General features: G+C 40.6%; 1 protein-coding gene across 4 annotated transcripts in view; it reads left to right on the forward strand.

Annotated features, from left to right (window-relative positions):
• The window catches only part of stac (SH3 and cysteine rich domain), a 45,361-nt gene that overhangs the window by 12,875 nt on the left and 14,227 nt on the right, over positions 1-18,259 (forward strand). For all 4 annotated transcript variants that reach the window (XM_014129521.3, XM_014129365.3, XM_014129589.3 and 1 more), the window contains 3 exons: positions 4,423-4,556; positions 13,210-13,291; positions 13,601-13,707. In XM_014129521.3, the coding sequence (XP_013984996.1) occupies positions 4,423-4,556; positions 13,210-13,291; positions 13,601-13,707 (323 nt within the window). The remainder of the gene's footprint in view (positions 1-4,422; positions 4,557-13,209; positions 13,292-13,600; positions 13,708-18,259) is intronic.

Raw genomic sequence — 18,259 nt, forward strand, 5'->3', positions numbered from 1 at the left:
TCTACAGTATACTACAGTTTACAACAGAATTCTATACTAAGTACTGTAGTATGTGGGGATGAGGGGAAGAGTGGTGCGTTCAGCTTGTTCAGTGCCGCATATCTCATGTCAGATCTCATCCTATGGATCAGATTTTACTGCTATAATTTGGTTCTGTAACGCATCTCACTGCTAATCCAGATTCCACTGTTAATTATGAATGATGGCTGTGCAGTAGGTCAACATAGTTACTGATAGAAGTCAAACAAAACAGGCCTTACTCTGCCTCTGTGCAATGTGAAGGAATCTATCGATTGTGTTTCACATATCCACACGCATATAGGGTCTGGGCTGCATGGGCACGTGCTCATTGATTAATCAATGAAGTCCTGGAAGCAAACGTTTTGCTAGACAAATGACAAATGGCAGTGGGGCTCCACCATGGCATATTGCTTACAGTCGAATAGGCACTCATATGTAGCATTTTAACATTATTATGTAAGCAACATTGTCTATGGAATGAAATATCAGTGATGTTTCATAGGAACATGCTACTGTAAAGTCTACTGTACAAAGTCAATCAAAACATGGGCAGAAAAGAGAGGTAAATGGGTTGAGACAAAAATGGACTAGACACAGATGTGCTTGGGTGTAAACTGTGTGATATTACAATCCAGTATTAAGGACGTTGAGTTTAAGCAGTTTACTACAGTTTTTCAGGCCAGCCACACTCTACATGCCACTAGCGTGGTATATGTGGCCAGGCTTGAATCTATATTTGATTAAAAAGTACTAAGCTTCTATATTAAATCTGAAGATAAAGTGTGTATGTGTACGCCTTTCCTGCATTTAAATGACCAAATTTCCCTCTAGTTGCCTCATAGGTGTAATGTTATTAATATTTTGTTCGAATTTCATAATTAATAAATGTTTTTTTGTTGTTGTTGTTTTTTTACGGCGGAAATCTGATGTTTTTATGTTAAATGGTTTTGTTATATTTCAGTCTCTGTGATGTATAGTTTGGGGCGGCAGCGTAGCCTAGTGGTTAGAGTGTTGGACTAGTAACCGAAAGGTTGCAAGTTTGAATCCCTGAGCTGACAAGGTACAAATCTGTCGTTCATGCCCCTGAACAGGCACTACAGATCCTGGTTTGATACCGGACCGTGTCACAGCCGGCCGCGACCAGGAGATTCATGAGGCTGTGCACAATTGGCCCATTGTCTTCCGGGTTTTGGGAGGGTTTGGCCGGCCGAGAAGTCCTTTTCCTATCACGCTCTAGAGATTCCTAAGGCGGGCCGTGCGCATGCATGTTGACATGGTCGACAGGTGTTCGGTGTTTCCTCCAACACATTGGTGCGGCTGGGTTCCGGGTTAAGCAAGCAAAAAGTCAAGAAGTAGTGCAGCTTGGTGGGTCATGTTTCGGAGGACACGAAAATTGGGGAGAAAAAGGGGGTAACAAAAAAATACAAATAAATAAAGTGTGCCTTGAAATCTAAATAAATCACAGACAGTGTCACCAGCAAATCACCCCCACACCACCACACCTCCTCCTCCATGCTTCACGGTGGGAACCACACATGCAGAGATCATCCGTCCACCTACTCTGCATCTCACAAAGACACGGCGGTTGGAACCAAAAACAGATTTCCACCAGTCTAATGTCCATTGCGCGTGTTTCTTGGCCCAAGCAATTCCCTTCTTCTTATTGGTCTCCTTTAGTAGTGATTTCTTTGCACAATTCAATCATGAAGACCTGATTCACACAGTCTCCTCTGAACAGTTGATGTTGACATGTGTCTGTTTCTTGAACTCTGTGAAGCATTTATTTGGGCTGCAATCTGAGGTGCAGTTAACTTTATTAAACTTATCCTCTGCATCAGAGGTAGCTTTGGGTCTTCCTTTCCTGTGGCGGTCTTCATGAGAGCCAGTTTCATCATGGCGCTTGATGGTTTTTGCGACTGCACTTGAAGAAACTTTCAAAGTTCTTGAAATGTTCCATATTGACTGACCTTCTATCACGTTTTAGGGAAAATCCAGATGGAGACAGTGTCGAAGTAACAAAAGTTTATTATTAGAACAGGGGGCTGGCAAAACAACAGGTCAAGGGCAGGCAGAGGTCAGCAATCCAGATCAGAGTCCAAAAGGTACAGAATGGCAAGCATTCTCAGGGTCAGGGCAGGCAGAGGTCAATAATCCAGTGTGGTGTGACAAGGTACAGAACGGCATGCAGGCTCAGGGTTTGGGCTGGCAGAATGGTCAAAACCAGGAAAACTAGAAAACAGGAACTAGAAACAGACAGGAGCAGAGGGGAAAGTGCTGGTAGGCTTGAGAAACAAAACAAACTGGCAACAGGCAAACAAAGAACACAGGTATAAATTCACTGGGGATAATGGAGAAGATGGGTGACACCTGGAGGGGGGTGGAGAACAGCACAAACACAGGTGAAACAGATCAGGGTGTGACACCTTTATGTCTTAAAGTAATGATGGACTGTTGTTTCTCTGCTTATTTGAGCTGTTCTTGCCATAATATGGACTTGGTCTTTTACTAAATAGGGCTATCTTCTGTATACCACCACTACCTTGTCACAACACAACTGATTGGCTCAAAAGCATTAAGAAGGAAAGAAATTCCACAAATTAACTTGTTAACACCTGTTAATTGAAATGCATTCCAGGTGACTACCTCATGAAGCTGGTTGAGAGAATGCCAAGAGTGTGCAAAGCTGTCATCAAGGCAAAGGATGGCTATTTTGACGAATCTCAAATATAAAATATATATTTGATTTGTTTAACACTTTTTGGGGTTCTACATGATTCCATATGTGTTATTTCATAGTTTTGATGTCTTTACTATTATTTTAATGTGTTGCAATTTTCCTAGAAGTCGTTAGATTCTATGGATTCTTCAATTATATTGGGCTGATTTATGATGTGCTGTTCATAATTTTTTTCTTTGTGTATTTCTGTACTGTTTAATTGTTTTGCCATAGTGAAGGCATAGGCTCAGCTTTTCTGGGTCTTTGTGTTTTTGGTTGGATAGGTTCCTCAATTTCTTTTTCAGGTTTTTGCTTTCTTCATCAAACCATTTGTCATTGTTGTTAATTTTCTTTGGTTGTCTAATGACATTTTTTTATTTTGGTATTTGGTATTTTTTTAGGATCCCCATTAGCTGTTGCAAAAACAGCAGGAAGAAAATTATTGTAGAAACAGTTAGAATTTCTTGGCTAATTGTTTTTTGGTAGGTTTCTACAATACTTTCCTTCCATCTGTAGCATCTCCACTGCGCTTTCTCTCTTTTTTCTCTCTTTTTTTTCTCTCTTTTTTCTCTCTTTTTTATTTATATTTCTCTCTCTCTCTCTCTCTATCTTGCTGTCTTCTGCTCTCTCTCTTCTGCTCACACTCTCTTTTTCTCTCTCTGTTTCTCACTCTCTCTTCACCTATCTCTCCTTTTTCTCTTCTGCTGTCTCTCTCTCTCCATCTTCCCTATCTCTATATTTTGCTATCTCTCTTCTGCTCTCCCTCTCTCTTCTGCTCTTTCTCACTCTTCCTCTATCTCTCTCTTCTGCTCTCTATCTCTTCTGCTCTCTCTCTTCCCCTCTCTCTCTCGCTCTATATCTTCTGCTCTCTCTCTCTCTCTCTCTCTCTCTCTACTGCTGTCTCTCTCTCACTTGCTTACAGACAGTCACATTGTCTGTTTCATAACTTCTGAATGCAATTAAGCCTAATTAGTCTTCAATTATTCCAATGTCTGTGACTCATACATCAATGAAACCACTAGTGGTGTAGACACATAGACAGGAGGCATCATTCCGCATGGGGATTTTTCGCATCAAACTTCCTTTGTATCCAGAAACGGGAAAGCTGTTGAAGGTGAACAGAAGCGCATCTAGACACTGAGCAGAAGAGTACTGGATTAAGTTGGGTCCAATTTAATGAAACTTTAAGAGAGGAAGTTTGGGGAAATGGTTTGGGGTTGAGGGAGATCATATTTGTTCCGTTTTTAATTTAACACTGGATTTGATTACCTTAACCAGACGGTCAAGTCTAGACAAAAGTATGGTCCACTGCACTCTCAAGGTGAACACTGCTGTGTCAGAGATTGACAGCACTGCAAATGGGCAATGTCTGAGTAATACTTTTAGCTGCAACGACCGTGATTACAACAGAACTGAGTTAACTCACCTGTCCTCTATTCCTTCTCCTGTAGTCTGATAAAAGCAGTTATGACATGACATGATAGTTGTGATTGTATCCCCTTTTTTCTGTCATGGAAAATGTTGAATGAATTGTGTTTTGGGAATCGTATTCTGTCATGGGAATTGCCAAATTAATTGTGTCATGGAAATTGTAGATAATTCAGCCAAATAATTTATGAATACATCACCAAACTTTGATGGCTCTTTAAAGATGAAATGGACTTCATGTTGTGCTTTTTTGACAGGTACCACCTCCAAGCATGTGGTGATGCTGGCAGGCAACACGGCCAAACATGGCCTCCGCTGCAAAGCCTGCAAGATGAGCATCCACCACAAGTGTGAGAAAGGAGTGGGAACGCAACGCTGCCAAGGCAAGCTGGTAAGAGCCTGAACATCATCACAGAATTAAATATAGAACAAAGGTATTATATATACTGTATCTCTATGGACATCATCACCGGTGTCATCATTAGTGTCATCATCAATGACATCGTCACTGTCATCATCCATAGAGTTACATCTATATTCTATCACTGTCATTGTCATCAGTGTCGTCAGTGTTCTTCCCAGCTAACCAGAGAATGTATTGAAAATGTTGTATTAAGATCATCGGTGCCATCAAGCTCCCTTCGTGCCTACAGTATTTCTCCCTGCATTAAGCATTAACTAGTATGGGCTATGTGGGACGCTAGCGTCCCACCCGCGGTACAGCCAGTGAAATAGCAGGGCGGCAAATTCAAAACAACAAAAATCTCATAATTCAAATTTCACAAACATACAACTATATTACACCATTTTAAAGATACACTTCTCCTTAACCCAACCACATTGTCCGATTTCAAAAAGGCTTTACGGTGAAAGCAAAACATTAGATTATGTTAGGACAGTGCCTAAAAAATAAAAGTCACACAGCCATTTTTCAAGCAAGGACAGGCATCACAAAAACCAGAAATACAGCTAAAATTAAGCACTAACCTTTGATGATCTTCATCAGATGACACTCCCAGGACTCAATGTTACAAAATACATGTATGTTTTGTTCGATAAAGTTCATATTTATATCCATAAACCCCATTTTACATTGGTGCGTGATGTTCAGAAATGTATTCCCACCAAAACTTCCGGTGAATGAGCACCAATTTACAAAAATACTTATCATAAATGTTGATAAACTTTACAACAGTTATTGAAAGAATTATAGATCTACTACTCCTTAACCTGTTAAGGACAGACGTTCCGACTGCGGAATACCGTTCCGCCTGCAGAACCCCTAGCCAACAGCCAATGGCATCACACGGCGCGAAATACAAAACCAACTAAAATATCACATTTCAATTTTCTCAAACAATCAACTATTTTACACCATTTTAAAGATAAGACTCTCGTTAATCTAACCACATTGTCCGATTTCAAAAAGGCTTTACAGCGAAAGCAAAATATTAGATTATGTTAGGAGAGTACATAGACACAAATAATCACACAGCCATTTTCCAAGCAAGCATATATGTCACATAAACCCAAACCACAGCTAAATGCAGCACTAATCTTTGATGATCTTCATCAGATGACACTCCTAGGACATTATGTTATACAATACATGCATGTTTTGTTCAATCAAGTTCATATTTATATCAAAAACCAGCTTTTTACATTAGCATGTGATGTTCAGAACTAGCATACCCACCGAAAACTTCCGGTGAATTTACTAAATTACTCATGATAAACGTTCACAAAATACATAACAATTATTTTAAGAATTATAGATACAGAACTCCTTTATGCAATCACTATGTCCGATTTTAAAATAGCTTTTCGGCGAAAGCACATTTTGCAATATTCTGAGTACATAGCTCGGCCATCACAGGCTAGCTAATTTGACACCCACCAAGTTTGGGGCTCACTAAACTCAGAATTACTATTAGAAAAATTGGATTACTTTTGCTGTTCTTCGTCAGAATGCACTCCCAGGACTTCTACTTCAACAACAAATGTTGTTTTGGTTCCAAATAATCCATAGTTATATCCAAATACCTCCGTTTTGTTCGTGCGTTCAGGTCACTATCCGAAGGGTGACGCGCGAGCGCATTTCGTGACAAAAAAAATCAAAATATTCCATTACCGTACTTAGAAGCATGTCAAACGCTGTTTAAAATCAATTTTTATGCTATTTTTCTCGTAAAATAGCGATAATATTCCAACCGGGCAACGTTGTATTCATTCAAAGGCTGAAAGAAAAAAATTGAGAAGTCTCGTGACCCTGCATCTCCAGTCTCACTGTCCCCAGGCTGACCACTCACAAACAGAGCTGCTGTACTTTGCCCAGAGACAGCAGACACCCCATTCCACTTTCTGGCGCCTTCAGAGAGCCAATGGAAGCCTTAGAAAGTGTCACGTTACAGCACAGATGCTGTAATGTCGATAGAGATGCAACAGAAGGACAACAAATTGTCAGACAGGGCACTTCCTGTATGGAATCTTCTCAGGTTTTGGCCTGCCATATGAGTTCTGTTATACTCACAGACACCATTCAAACAGTTTTAGAAACTTTAGAGTGTTTTCTATCCAAATCTACAAATTATATGCATATTCTAGTTTCTGGGCAGGAGTAGTAACCAGATTAAATCGGGTACGTTTTTTATCCGGCCGTGCAAATACTGCCCCCTGTCCCAAAGAAGTTAATGCAACCGCTGTGTCAGATTTGAAAATAGCTTTTCGGCGAAAGCACATTTTTCAATATTCTGAGTACAGAGCTCAAACATCAAAGCAAGCTATACAGTTACCCGCCAAGTTCTGGAGTCAACTAAACTCAGAATTAGAATTATAAATCTTCCCTTACCTTTGCTGATCTTTATCGGAATGCACTCCCAGGACTCCCACTTCCACAAGAAATGTAATTTGTTTTCAAAATACTCCATATTTATGTCCAAATACCTCAGTTTTGTTCGCGCGTTCAGGTCACTAATCCAAAGGCATAACGCGAGAGCGCAGAACCAGAGACGAAAAGTCAAATAGTTCCATTACCATTCATAGAAACATAACGATAATATTCCAACCGGACAATAGCGTATTCATTACAGAGGAAAAAGAAGGAGAGGCACGCCAATGTACCTGCGCAGTAAACAACTCACTGGTCCCCGGCAGTCCACTGATTGTCTGAGCTCCTATTCTCTGTTTTTAAAGGCTGTTGACAGCCAATGGAAGCCTTAGGAAGTGCAAAATGACACCACAGACACTGTACTTTGAATAGGGATTAGATAGAAGAACTACAACTCACTTCCTGGTTGGATTTCTTCTCAGGTTTTTGCCTGCCATATGAGTTCTGTTATACTCACAGACATCATTCAAACAGTTGTAGAAACTTCAGAGTGTTTTCTATCCAAATCTACTAATAATATGCATATTCTACGTTCTGAGCCTGAGTAGTAGGCAGTTTAATTTGGACACGTCATTCATCCGAATTTCCGAATACTGCCCCCTGTCGCTAAAAAGTTAATCCAAGGTCAATAGGTCTGGCCTCGAGGAATCTTTTTATTACATTGGAATATATTGAAGTGCTATATGCCATTCTGTTAGAAGTACACCATGGCGATTACAGCCTGTTGCTTAGTATAATTCACATATATTTGTCTCAACAGTCCCACCAGAATACCAGATTAAAGCTGTGGTGCGGAACATATTGTGCAGTGAGGCAGGACTCCACAGAGGTTAATGTACTCATCACAAAGACATGAAAGGTAGATTAGTAATGCGGTACTGCAATTACAGAATTGAATAATCATGGTGGTGCTGAAAGTCCACTGCCACAGGAGTCAATAAGCAGCTCATAAAAAAAGGGGATATAATACTAGAAAAAGAAGAACACTTTATTGTCCATTATCTGAAATATCCATATTTCTGACTGGGTCGAATTTAGACTTTCTTAGCTTGTATTGTGTCCTCCCATTATCAGGCAATTCCATTATATACAGTGTGAATCATCACTCTCCCTCATTTATCTCAGTATGTGAACTGTGAGCTTGCATTTGAATGAGTGTGTGGGGGGGGGGGGGGGAATCACTGGGAATAACTGGACATTACTGAGCTGAAATAAAGAACTGGCCAGGAATGGGTGGGATTGAACAGGGATGATCAGGATTGACTTGGGGTTTAGTGAACCTTGTGTACCGTGACCATGGGACGGCTCAGGATACAGGAAGACAAGAGTTCCCTTTGCCCTCCATTTTCCTTTTTCCATGAGCTGCCTAATGCATTGAGGATGAGGCTCATGGAGATAGGGATCAGCTTCCAGGAGTGGAAAATGAGATTGAGGGGTCAAGCATAAAAAGAGAATATACTCCCAGTGGGGCTCGCCTCTAAATTAAGGTTTCTCAAAATTTGGCAGGTTGTATTTCTTCAACCCTGCTTATTTCTCTTGGCAAGAGAATTTGGTCAGAGAAAAAAGAGAGTACATGAAACCAAATATATATCATGATGTGTTGTTTGAGTTGAAGATCAAAATATTACACCATGACATCTCATAACAGTGAAACAGTGACTAGATTAGATTAGACATAGTCATATGAAATGGCCACTTACATACTACAGCTGAAATCATCTTTCTTAGTATTTCAGTCAATATGGCTGCATTTACACAGGCAGCCTAATTCTGACCAATTCGTTTTGTTTTTTTAATCAGAATTGGGCTGCCTGTGTAAACACAGCCTATTAGAGTCACACTGTAGGTATAGGCTATCCCACCAATATGTGTACTATATGACACAGTCAGTGAAAACATATATCCTTTTATATTTCCCAAACAGTTAACATGACTATCACAGCAATAATTCCACACTTTTGACCAGTGACCATTCAAACTGGATTCAAACCTCCATGTTATTTCAGTAGAAGGGTTTCAGTGGTCTCATGCATCAACCAGACAACCTTTTCATTAAGGAGCTTGCCTCTGACAGGGCCTGACATTGGGTGGCACTTCAGAGGTGCTTATAAAGTTCAAGAGTTGCTTCTTTTACCTTCTCATTACCAGCCGCGGCACATTGAGAATTAATCAAGGCAGATTACACATGCAGATTGCCTGAACCCACGGTTGATTATACAAAATGTAATCAAATAGAAATGCTTCTTCTTTGTACAGTTGAGGCAGAGTGGCTGTGCTTATTGCAGGAATAATCGCTGCCAAGCACCTAAACACAATAAGTTGATTTCATTGTCAGTTAATACCTGATTTTGAAATTATCTTTCACTGTATATGATACCAAGGTGAATCTGTCCTTGTTTTGATAAGCTTAGTATGTGATAAACACCTAAAGATGTAGGATCTTAATTTGAGCCAGTCTGCTACAATAGGAAAATAATCCTGCGGCAACAGGAAATGTTAATTATTATGTGGATTATAAGTAATTGACATTTTTGTATGGATTGATACATTTTTCGTAAGGAAAATCAAGTCTAAAATGTCAAAAGTGGAAATTACAAACTTCAGAAGCCTTTTTTTAAACCTCAAATACACAAATTTAAAATGTATTGCATTGCAGGACAGTTCTCCTGCAACAGGGTGATCAAAATAAGATCCTACATCTGTAGTTTAATTATTGTACCTACTTGTCTTGTCATGTATTGCACTGACATTACCATCCTTGCCTAAGATAATTACTATTTCTTGGGCGAGATTCTGAGAAACTGAAATTCTGAAAATGGAGGCCATCCACTGTAATTTTTCTGGATGTATGAATAACATCTCTGATGGGAAATATTTATTGTATGGGAGACGGTAACACAGAAACGTCATGGTTAGATACTGTGCCTTGGGAAAGTATTCTTACCCCTTGACTTTTTCCACATTTTGCTATGTTACAAATGTATTAAATACATTTTTCCCTCATCAATCTACACACAATACCCCATAATGATAAAGCACAACAGGTTTTAAGATACCTTTGCTAATTTATTAAAAATAAAAATGGAAACATCACATTTACATAAGTATTCAGACCCTTTACTCAGTACTTTGTTGAAGGACCTTTGGTAGCGATTACAGCCTCAAGTCTTATTGGGTATGACGCTAATAGCTTGGCACACCTGTATTTGGGAGTTTCTCCAATTATTCTCTGCAGGCTCTTTTAGGTTGGATGGGGAGCGTTGCTACACAGCTATTTTCAGGTCTCTCCAGAGATGTTAGATCGGGTTCAAGTCCGGGCTCTGGCTGGGCCACTCAAGGACATTCAGAGACTTGTCCCAAAGCCACTCCTGCGTTGTCTTGGCTGTGTGCTTAGGGTCATTGTCCTGTTGGAAGGTGAACCTTCGCCCCAGTCTGAGGTCTCTCTGGACTTTGTTCCGTTCATCTTCCAGAAGGACAACCACTCCAGGACAACCACTCCACCAATCAGGCCTTTATGGTAGAGTGGCCAGATGGAAGCCACTCCTCAGTAAAAAAGGCACATGATAGTCTGCTTGGAGTTTGCCAAAAGGCACCTAAAGACTGTCAGACCATGAGAACCAAGATTCTCTGGTCTGATGAAACCAAGATTGAACTCTTTGGCCTGAATGCCAAGATACCTACGCGGCTAGATTAGTGAATTAGTCAATTCTGTTACTTTGACTAGTTTGTGTACAGTTAGTACAGCTCAGTTGACAGAGTGCCAGACTGCAGATTTCAGGGCCCATATCCACATAGTCTCAGAGGAGGAGTGCGGATCAGTTTTTTGCCTTTTAGAACATAATGAATTAGATGGGGGACCTGATCCTAGATCTACTACTCTACTCTGAGACACTTTTTGAATACAGTCCCAGAGTCATTAACAGGATGTGTACCAGTCCCTTTGCTGTTATGATCCATCCCATTCCTCACATACCAAGTGCAAACAAACACACTCCTCTAGAAGTCTATCATCTACAGTGCCTTTGGAAAGTATTCACTTGACTTTTTCCACATTTTGTTACGTTACAGCCTTATTCTAAAATGTATGAAATAAATAAAAATCCTCAGCAATCTACACACAATACCCCATAATGACAAAGCAAAAACAGGTTTTTAGACATTTTAGCAAATGTATTAAAAATAAAAAACAGAAATACCTTATTTACATAAGTATTCAGACCCTTTGCTATGAGACTCGAAATTGAGCTCAGGTGCGTCCTGCTTCCATTGATCATCCTTGAGCTGTTTCTAAAACTTGATTGGAGTCCACCTGTGGTAAATTCAATTGATTGGACATGATTTGGAAAGGCACACACCTGTCTATATAAGGTCCCACAGTTGACAGTGCAAGTCAGGGCAAAAACAAAACCATGAGGTTCGAGGGGAATTGTCTGTAGAGCTCCGAGACAGGATTGCGTCGAGGCACAGATCTGTGGAAGGGTACCAAAATATTTCTGCACCATTGAAGGTTTGGAACCTCCAAGACTCTTCCTAGAGCTGGCCGCCCAGCCAAACTGAGCAATCGAGGGAGAAGGGCCTTGGTGAGGGAGGTGACCAAGAACCCGATGGTCACTCTGACAGAGCTCTAGAGTTCCGCTGTGGAGATGGGAGAACCTTCCAGAAGGACAACCATCTCTACAGCACTCCACCAATCAGGCCTTTCTGGTAGAGTGGCCAGACAGAAGCCACTCCTCTGTAAAAGGCACATGACAGTCTGCTTGGAGTTTGCCAGAAGGCCCCTAAAGACTCACAGACCATGAGAAACAACATTCTCTGGTCTGATGAAACCAAGATTCAGCCCTTTGGCCTGAATGCCAAGTGTCACTTCTGGAGGAAACCTGCCACCATCCCTACGGTGAAGCATGGTGGTGGCAGCATCATGCTGTGGGGATGTTTTTCCGCGGCAGGAACTGGGAGACCAGCCAGGATCGAGGAAAAGATGAACGGAGCAAAATACAGAGAGATCCTTGATGAAAACTTTCTCCAGAGCACTCAGGACCTCAGACTGGGGCGAAGGTTCACATTCCAACAAGACAACGATCCCAAGCACACAGCCAAGACAATGCAGGAGTTGCTTCAGGACAAGTCTTTGTATGTCCTTTAGTGGCCCAGCCAGATCCCGAACTTGAACCCGATTGAACATCTCTGGAGAGACCTGAAAATAGCTGTGCAGCAATGCTCCCCATCCAACCTGACAGAGCCTGAAAGGATCTGCAGAGAAGAATGGGAGAAACTCCTGAAATACAGGTGTGCCAAGCTTGTAGCATCATACCCAAGAAGACTTGAGGCTGTAATCGCTGCCGAAGGTGCTTCAACAAAGTTCTGAGTAAAGAGTCTGAGTACTTATGTATATGTGATATATCCAGTTTTTTTGTGTGAATTAGCAACATTTTAAAAAATCCTGTTTTTGCTTTGTCAGTATGGGGTTTTGTGTGTAGATTGATTATGATTTTTTTTAAAATACATTTTAGAATAAGGCTGTAACCTACTTTTTGAAGGGACTGTATGTTCTAGCTTTAGTTAGGTTTAAAATTGCAGCATTTTATTTCAGCCTCATGGCAAAAATGTGTAGAATAGCAGAAAATTTGCTTTAAAACATATATTATTTTGGGCCCACCCACATTTCTGCAGGCCCACCCACCAATGTATTTCTGCTTACCCTACTGGACTAATCTGATCCTGTTCCAGATGCACATCTTCACTCAACCCTCATGAAGCAATTTTTTATTTACATCTTGTTTAATATTGTTTAGCATGGCTGAGGTAGGGAGAGTGATCAGCAGGTGGTGATCACAGAGAGGTCTATAATGGTGAATGGCTTTTAACCAGTTGTTCTGGCTTGGGATGTGTCTAAAATGTCTCCTCTGCTTTAGCCAGCTTGTTGTTGTCTCACCAAACAATGATGTTGTGTTGTTGTAAACAGAAACAAACCCAGACTAGAGTACAGTATAGTGCATGTGGAAACTAACAGAGAAATTAGGTTATGCAGTGGCTCTAATGTATTTTGCTAGTGGTGTGCTGCACTGCCTGTTGATGTATTGATCCCTCACTCACCATGATGTTCCTGCCCTCCATCCTTCCCTCCCTTCCTCCCTCCCTTCTCTTTCCCCCTCCACAGCCAAAGGGCTTTCGAAGGTACTACAGCTCCCCACTGCTGATAACGGAGCAATTTGGCTGCATCAAAGAAGTCATGCCTATTGGTAAGCACACTTTCCCTTTGCCTTACAATACTCTAGAGATAAAGAAATGTCATTACAAACCAAGGTGCATGAACAGTGGAGAAAACTGAAGAAGAAAAGACACTCAGCAATTCTTTATAAGACAATGGAAGTTTGCTTAAATAATATATATTTTATTGTTGAAAGCAATGTGAGACAAGCCAAAGCGATTTATATAGGCCTGCTTTTGAAAATGTCAATACACTTACAGTAAATTGATGCACAACTAGATTGTCCTTGTCTGGCTGTTTTGACTGACATGAGCTTCTCTTCTCTGCTGTCTCTCCCCAGCTTGTGGCAGTAAAGTGGACCCTGTGTATGAAGCTCTCCGGTTTGGGACATCTCTGGCACAGAGGGACAAGAGGGCCAGTGGCTCCGAGTCCCCCCACAGGAATTCTGTAAGAACAACAACACAATCTATTACAGCTCAGTCGAGTAAAGGCTTAACTGAATGACAACAGAGACAGAATACAATATGGAATTTTGTTGTTGGTGGTGGGCAGGTGGAAGGTCATTGGAAGACTGTTACTGCAAAACAACAGGTGTGACACACAAGGTTTGAGGTGACAAACAGTACCAGTCAAAAGTTTGGACACACCTACTCATTCAAGGGTTTTTCTTTATTTTGACTATTTTCTACATTGTATAATAATAGTGAAGACATTAAAACTATGAACTAACACGTATTGAATCATGTAGTAACCAAAAAAAGAGTTAAACAGATCAAAATATATTTTATTTTTGAGATTCTTCAAAGTATCCACCTTTTGCCTTGATGACAGCTTTGCACACTCTTGGCATTCTCTCAAACAGCTTCATAAGGTAGTCAAAGTAGTCACCTGTAATGCATTTCATTTAACAGGTTTGCCTTGTTAAAAGTTAATTTGTGGAATTTCTTTCCTCTTTCTTTCCTTCTTAATGCGTTTGAGCCAATCAGTTGTGTTGTGACAAGGTAAGGGTGGTATACAGAAGATAGCCCTATTTGGTAAAAGACCAAGTCCATATTATGGGAAGAACAGCTCAAATAAGCAAAGAGAAACGACAGTCCATCATTACTTTAAGACATGAAGGTCAGTCAATCTGGAAAATTTCAAGGACTTTGAAAGTTTCTTCAAGTGCAGTTTCAGAATCCATCAAGCACTATGATGAAACTGGCTCTCATGAGGACCACCACAGGAAAGGAAGACCCAGAGTTACCTCTGCTGTAGAGGATAAGTTCATTAGAGTTAACTGCACCTCAGATTGGAGCCCAAATAAATACTTCACAGTGTTCAAGTAACAGACACATCTCAACATCAACTGTTCAGAGGAGACTGCGTGAATCACGTCTTCATGGTCGAATTCCTGCAAATAATCCACTACTAAAGGACACCAATAAGAAGAGGAGACTGGCTTGGGCCAAGAAACAAGAGCAATGGACATTAGACTGGTAGAAATCTGTCCTTTGGTCTGATGAGTCCAAATTTGAGATTTTTGGTTCCAACCGCCGTGTCTTTGTAAGATGCAGAGTAGGTGAACGGATGATCTCTGCATGTGTGGTTCCCACTGTGAAGCATGGAGGAGGAGGTGTGATGGTGTGGGGGTGCTTTGCTGGTGACACTGTCAGTGATTTATTTAGAATTGAAGGCACACTTAACCAGCATGGCTACTACAGCATTCTGCAGCGATGCGCCATCAAATCTGGTTTGCGCTTAGTGGGACTATCATTTGTTTTTCAGCAGGACAATGACCCAATACACCTCCAGGCTGTGTAAGGGCTATTTGGTTTGGGATGAGTTGGACCGCAGAGTGAATGAAAAGCACCCGACAAGTGCTCAGCATATGTGGGAACTCCTTCAAGACTGTTGGATAAGCATTCCAGGTGAAGCTGGCTGAAAGAATGCCAATAGTGTACAAAGCTGCCATCAAGGCAAAGGGTGGCTACTTTGGAGAATCTCAAATATACTTTAAAATATATTTACATTTGTTTGAAACTTTTTTGGTTTTACATGATTCGATATGTGTTATTTCATGGTTTTGATGTCTTCACTATTATTCGACAATGTCCAAACTTTTGACTGGTACTGTATAAGTACTAATACACTAGATTTATGCCCATTGGTTGAAAGAAAGGAAAGGGATTATTGCTCGAGTGAACTCATAGGTTAATCAGCAAGCGTGGTGGAATTGCCATGCTCATAGGCTGAAGTTAGGTGAATGACATTCTGCACGCTTGCTAATAGTAAAGGATGAGCAAAGACATGACGCTATGCTGATGAGGTAACATTATGACACAACCATAGAAATACCTGATATGCTGATGAGTAACTACACTGAACAAAAATATAAACGCAACATATAAAGTGTTGGTCCCATGTTTCATGAGCTCCATACGCACAAAAAGCTTATTTCGCTAAAATGTTTACATCCCTGTTAGTGAGCATTTCTTCTTTGCCAAGATAATCCATCCAACTGACAGGTGTGGCATATCAAGAAGCTGATTTAACAGCATGATCATTATACAGGTGCACCTTGGGCTGGAGACAATGAAAGCCCACTTTAAAATGTGCAGTTTTGTCACACAACACAATGCAACAGATGTCTCAAGTTTTGAGGGAGTATGTAATTAGCATCCTGACTGCAGGAATGTCCACCAGAGCTGTTGCCAGAGAATTGAATGTTAATTTCTCTACCATAAGCTGCCTCCAATGTCGTTTTAGAGAATTTGGCATTATGTCCAACCTGCTTCACAAACGCAGACCACGTGTAACCACGCCAGCCCAGAATTTCCACATCCGGCTTCTTCACCTGAGTCAGTAAATATATTTGAGTATTTGATCATCGCTGTTATGCTATCGATACGTTTCAACACAGATCGAAAAATTGCCTGTACGGGATTGAGAAAAACTGTAATGAAACTACCTCATTAGCAATTCACCACCTGACTGTCATTTAAGGAACTACCCCATCAGCAACGTATAGAGATTAAGAACGAAATGAACTAATAGCTATGTCAGGCCAGTGGTTAGGCTACTAATATAATGGTCATTAAGCAGGTGATTTCAAAGTGTTTATAACATGTTGTTCTGTTTTTTGGTTTTACTTCTCTTTCGTCTTTGCCTACTGTGAGTGAATGAGTGTCGGAATGTAGGGCCGCAGTAGATAAGAAGAGACACTGGCACCCAGGAAACCTGTTGGTGTGTCTGTGCTCCGGCACAGTTCTATGGCTGCTGTTATCCCAGCTTAATTAATTAGAGTTCGATCACTCCTTTTAACCTGGGGCCTGGGAGCATGGATGACGGGTCATGTGAATACATCATATTCAGTTGGATTAATGGTATAGACGGGAGACTCATGTTAAAGTCTGGGCCAAGTGAGCTCTGTCTCTTACTTACAGCAATGAATGTGCAAAAAGGCAAAGTATAGATTGAAAAGCTACAGTAATGGTGTTGTTGTTGTATGCGCATGCCAGCTCTGCCTTGAGTAATGATAGTGTACTGAGATACAGCCACTGTGGAGTAAATATGACCAATAATGGTGTACTCAGATACAGCCACTGTGGAGTAAATATGACCAATAAAGGTGTACTCAGAAACAGCCACTGTGGAGTAAATATGACCAATAACGGTGTACTCAGATACAGCCACTGTGGTGTAAATATGACCAATAACGGTGTACTCAGATACAGCCACTGTGGAGTAAATATGACCAATAAATGTAAACTCAGATACAGCCACTGTGGAGTAAATATGACCAATAACGGTGTACTCAGATACAGCCACTGTGGAGTAAATATGACCAATAAATGTAAACTCAGATACAGCCACTGTGGTGTAAATATGACCAATAAAGGTGTACTCAGATTTGTTATTTTATTAGGATCCCCATTAGCTGTTGCGAAAGCAGCAGCTACTCTTCGTGCGGTCCACACAAAACATGAAACGTAACATAATGCAGAACATTAATAGACAAGAACAGCTCAAGGACAGAACTAGATAAATTTAAAAATGGCACACGTTGCCTACATATCAATACATACACACAAACTATCTAGGGGAGAGGTGTTACTTTATCTGTTTTTTTGGAACCAGGTTTGCTGTTAATTTGAGCAATATGAGATAGAAGGGAGTTCCATGCAATAATTGCTCTATATGATACTTTACGCTTTTTGAATTTCTTCTGGATTTTGGGACTGTGAAAATACCCCTGGTGGCATGTCTGGTGGGTGTAGATACAGCCACTGTGGAGTAATAAAGGTATACTCAGATACAGCCACTGTGGAGTAAATATGACCAATAAAGGTGTACTTGGATACAGCCATTGTGGAGTAAATATGACCAATAAAGGTGTACTTGGATACAGCCATTGTGGAGTAAATATTACCAATAAAGGAAATCTATTCCAGGAAGAGATGATGATGATGAGGGGATTGAAATAATTATTCCAGGAGAGATATCTGCTGAGCTTTTAGACAGAGAGGAGGACTTGAAGACTCAAACTATAAACAATGCAGTCATTGCAAAAGAAAAAGGGAGCACCTCTCTACTCTCTGCTGCTTATCTGTGTAAATCTAATTTAAACTGTATCTGCGGCTTGAATCAGTCCTGGAAATGATGTCTTAAAACCACCAGGGAAGTCCTGCCAACTGCAGCTGCTATTTTTAAGCAGAAGTACCCGGCGCTTAAAAACTAGGACAATGGTTAGCATCAGTGATAGCAGAGGGTAAACTCAGTTCAACCACCTAGTTTGTTTACCAGTACATCCCTGGTAAGGATAAGATAGGATGAACTTTAATGTCCCCGAAGGGAAAATAGTCTTAGACACACACAGTAGTGCTGCATACAAAATAGACACTGTATATTCTACACTCAACATAATACATAAGTTGCATGTTAAACTTGTCATACACATTGTACACTTTTCGCATAGGTTACAATGATAATTGGCAACTATTTAGAACATCTACAGTAC

Source organism: Salmo salar, chromosome 01, assembly GCF_965601325.2.
Source record: "Salmo salar chromosome 01, fSalSal1, whole genome shotgun sequence".
NCBI lineage: Eukaryota > Metazoa > Chordata > Actinopteri > Salmoniformes > Salmonidae > Salmo > Salmo salar.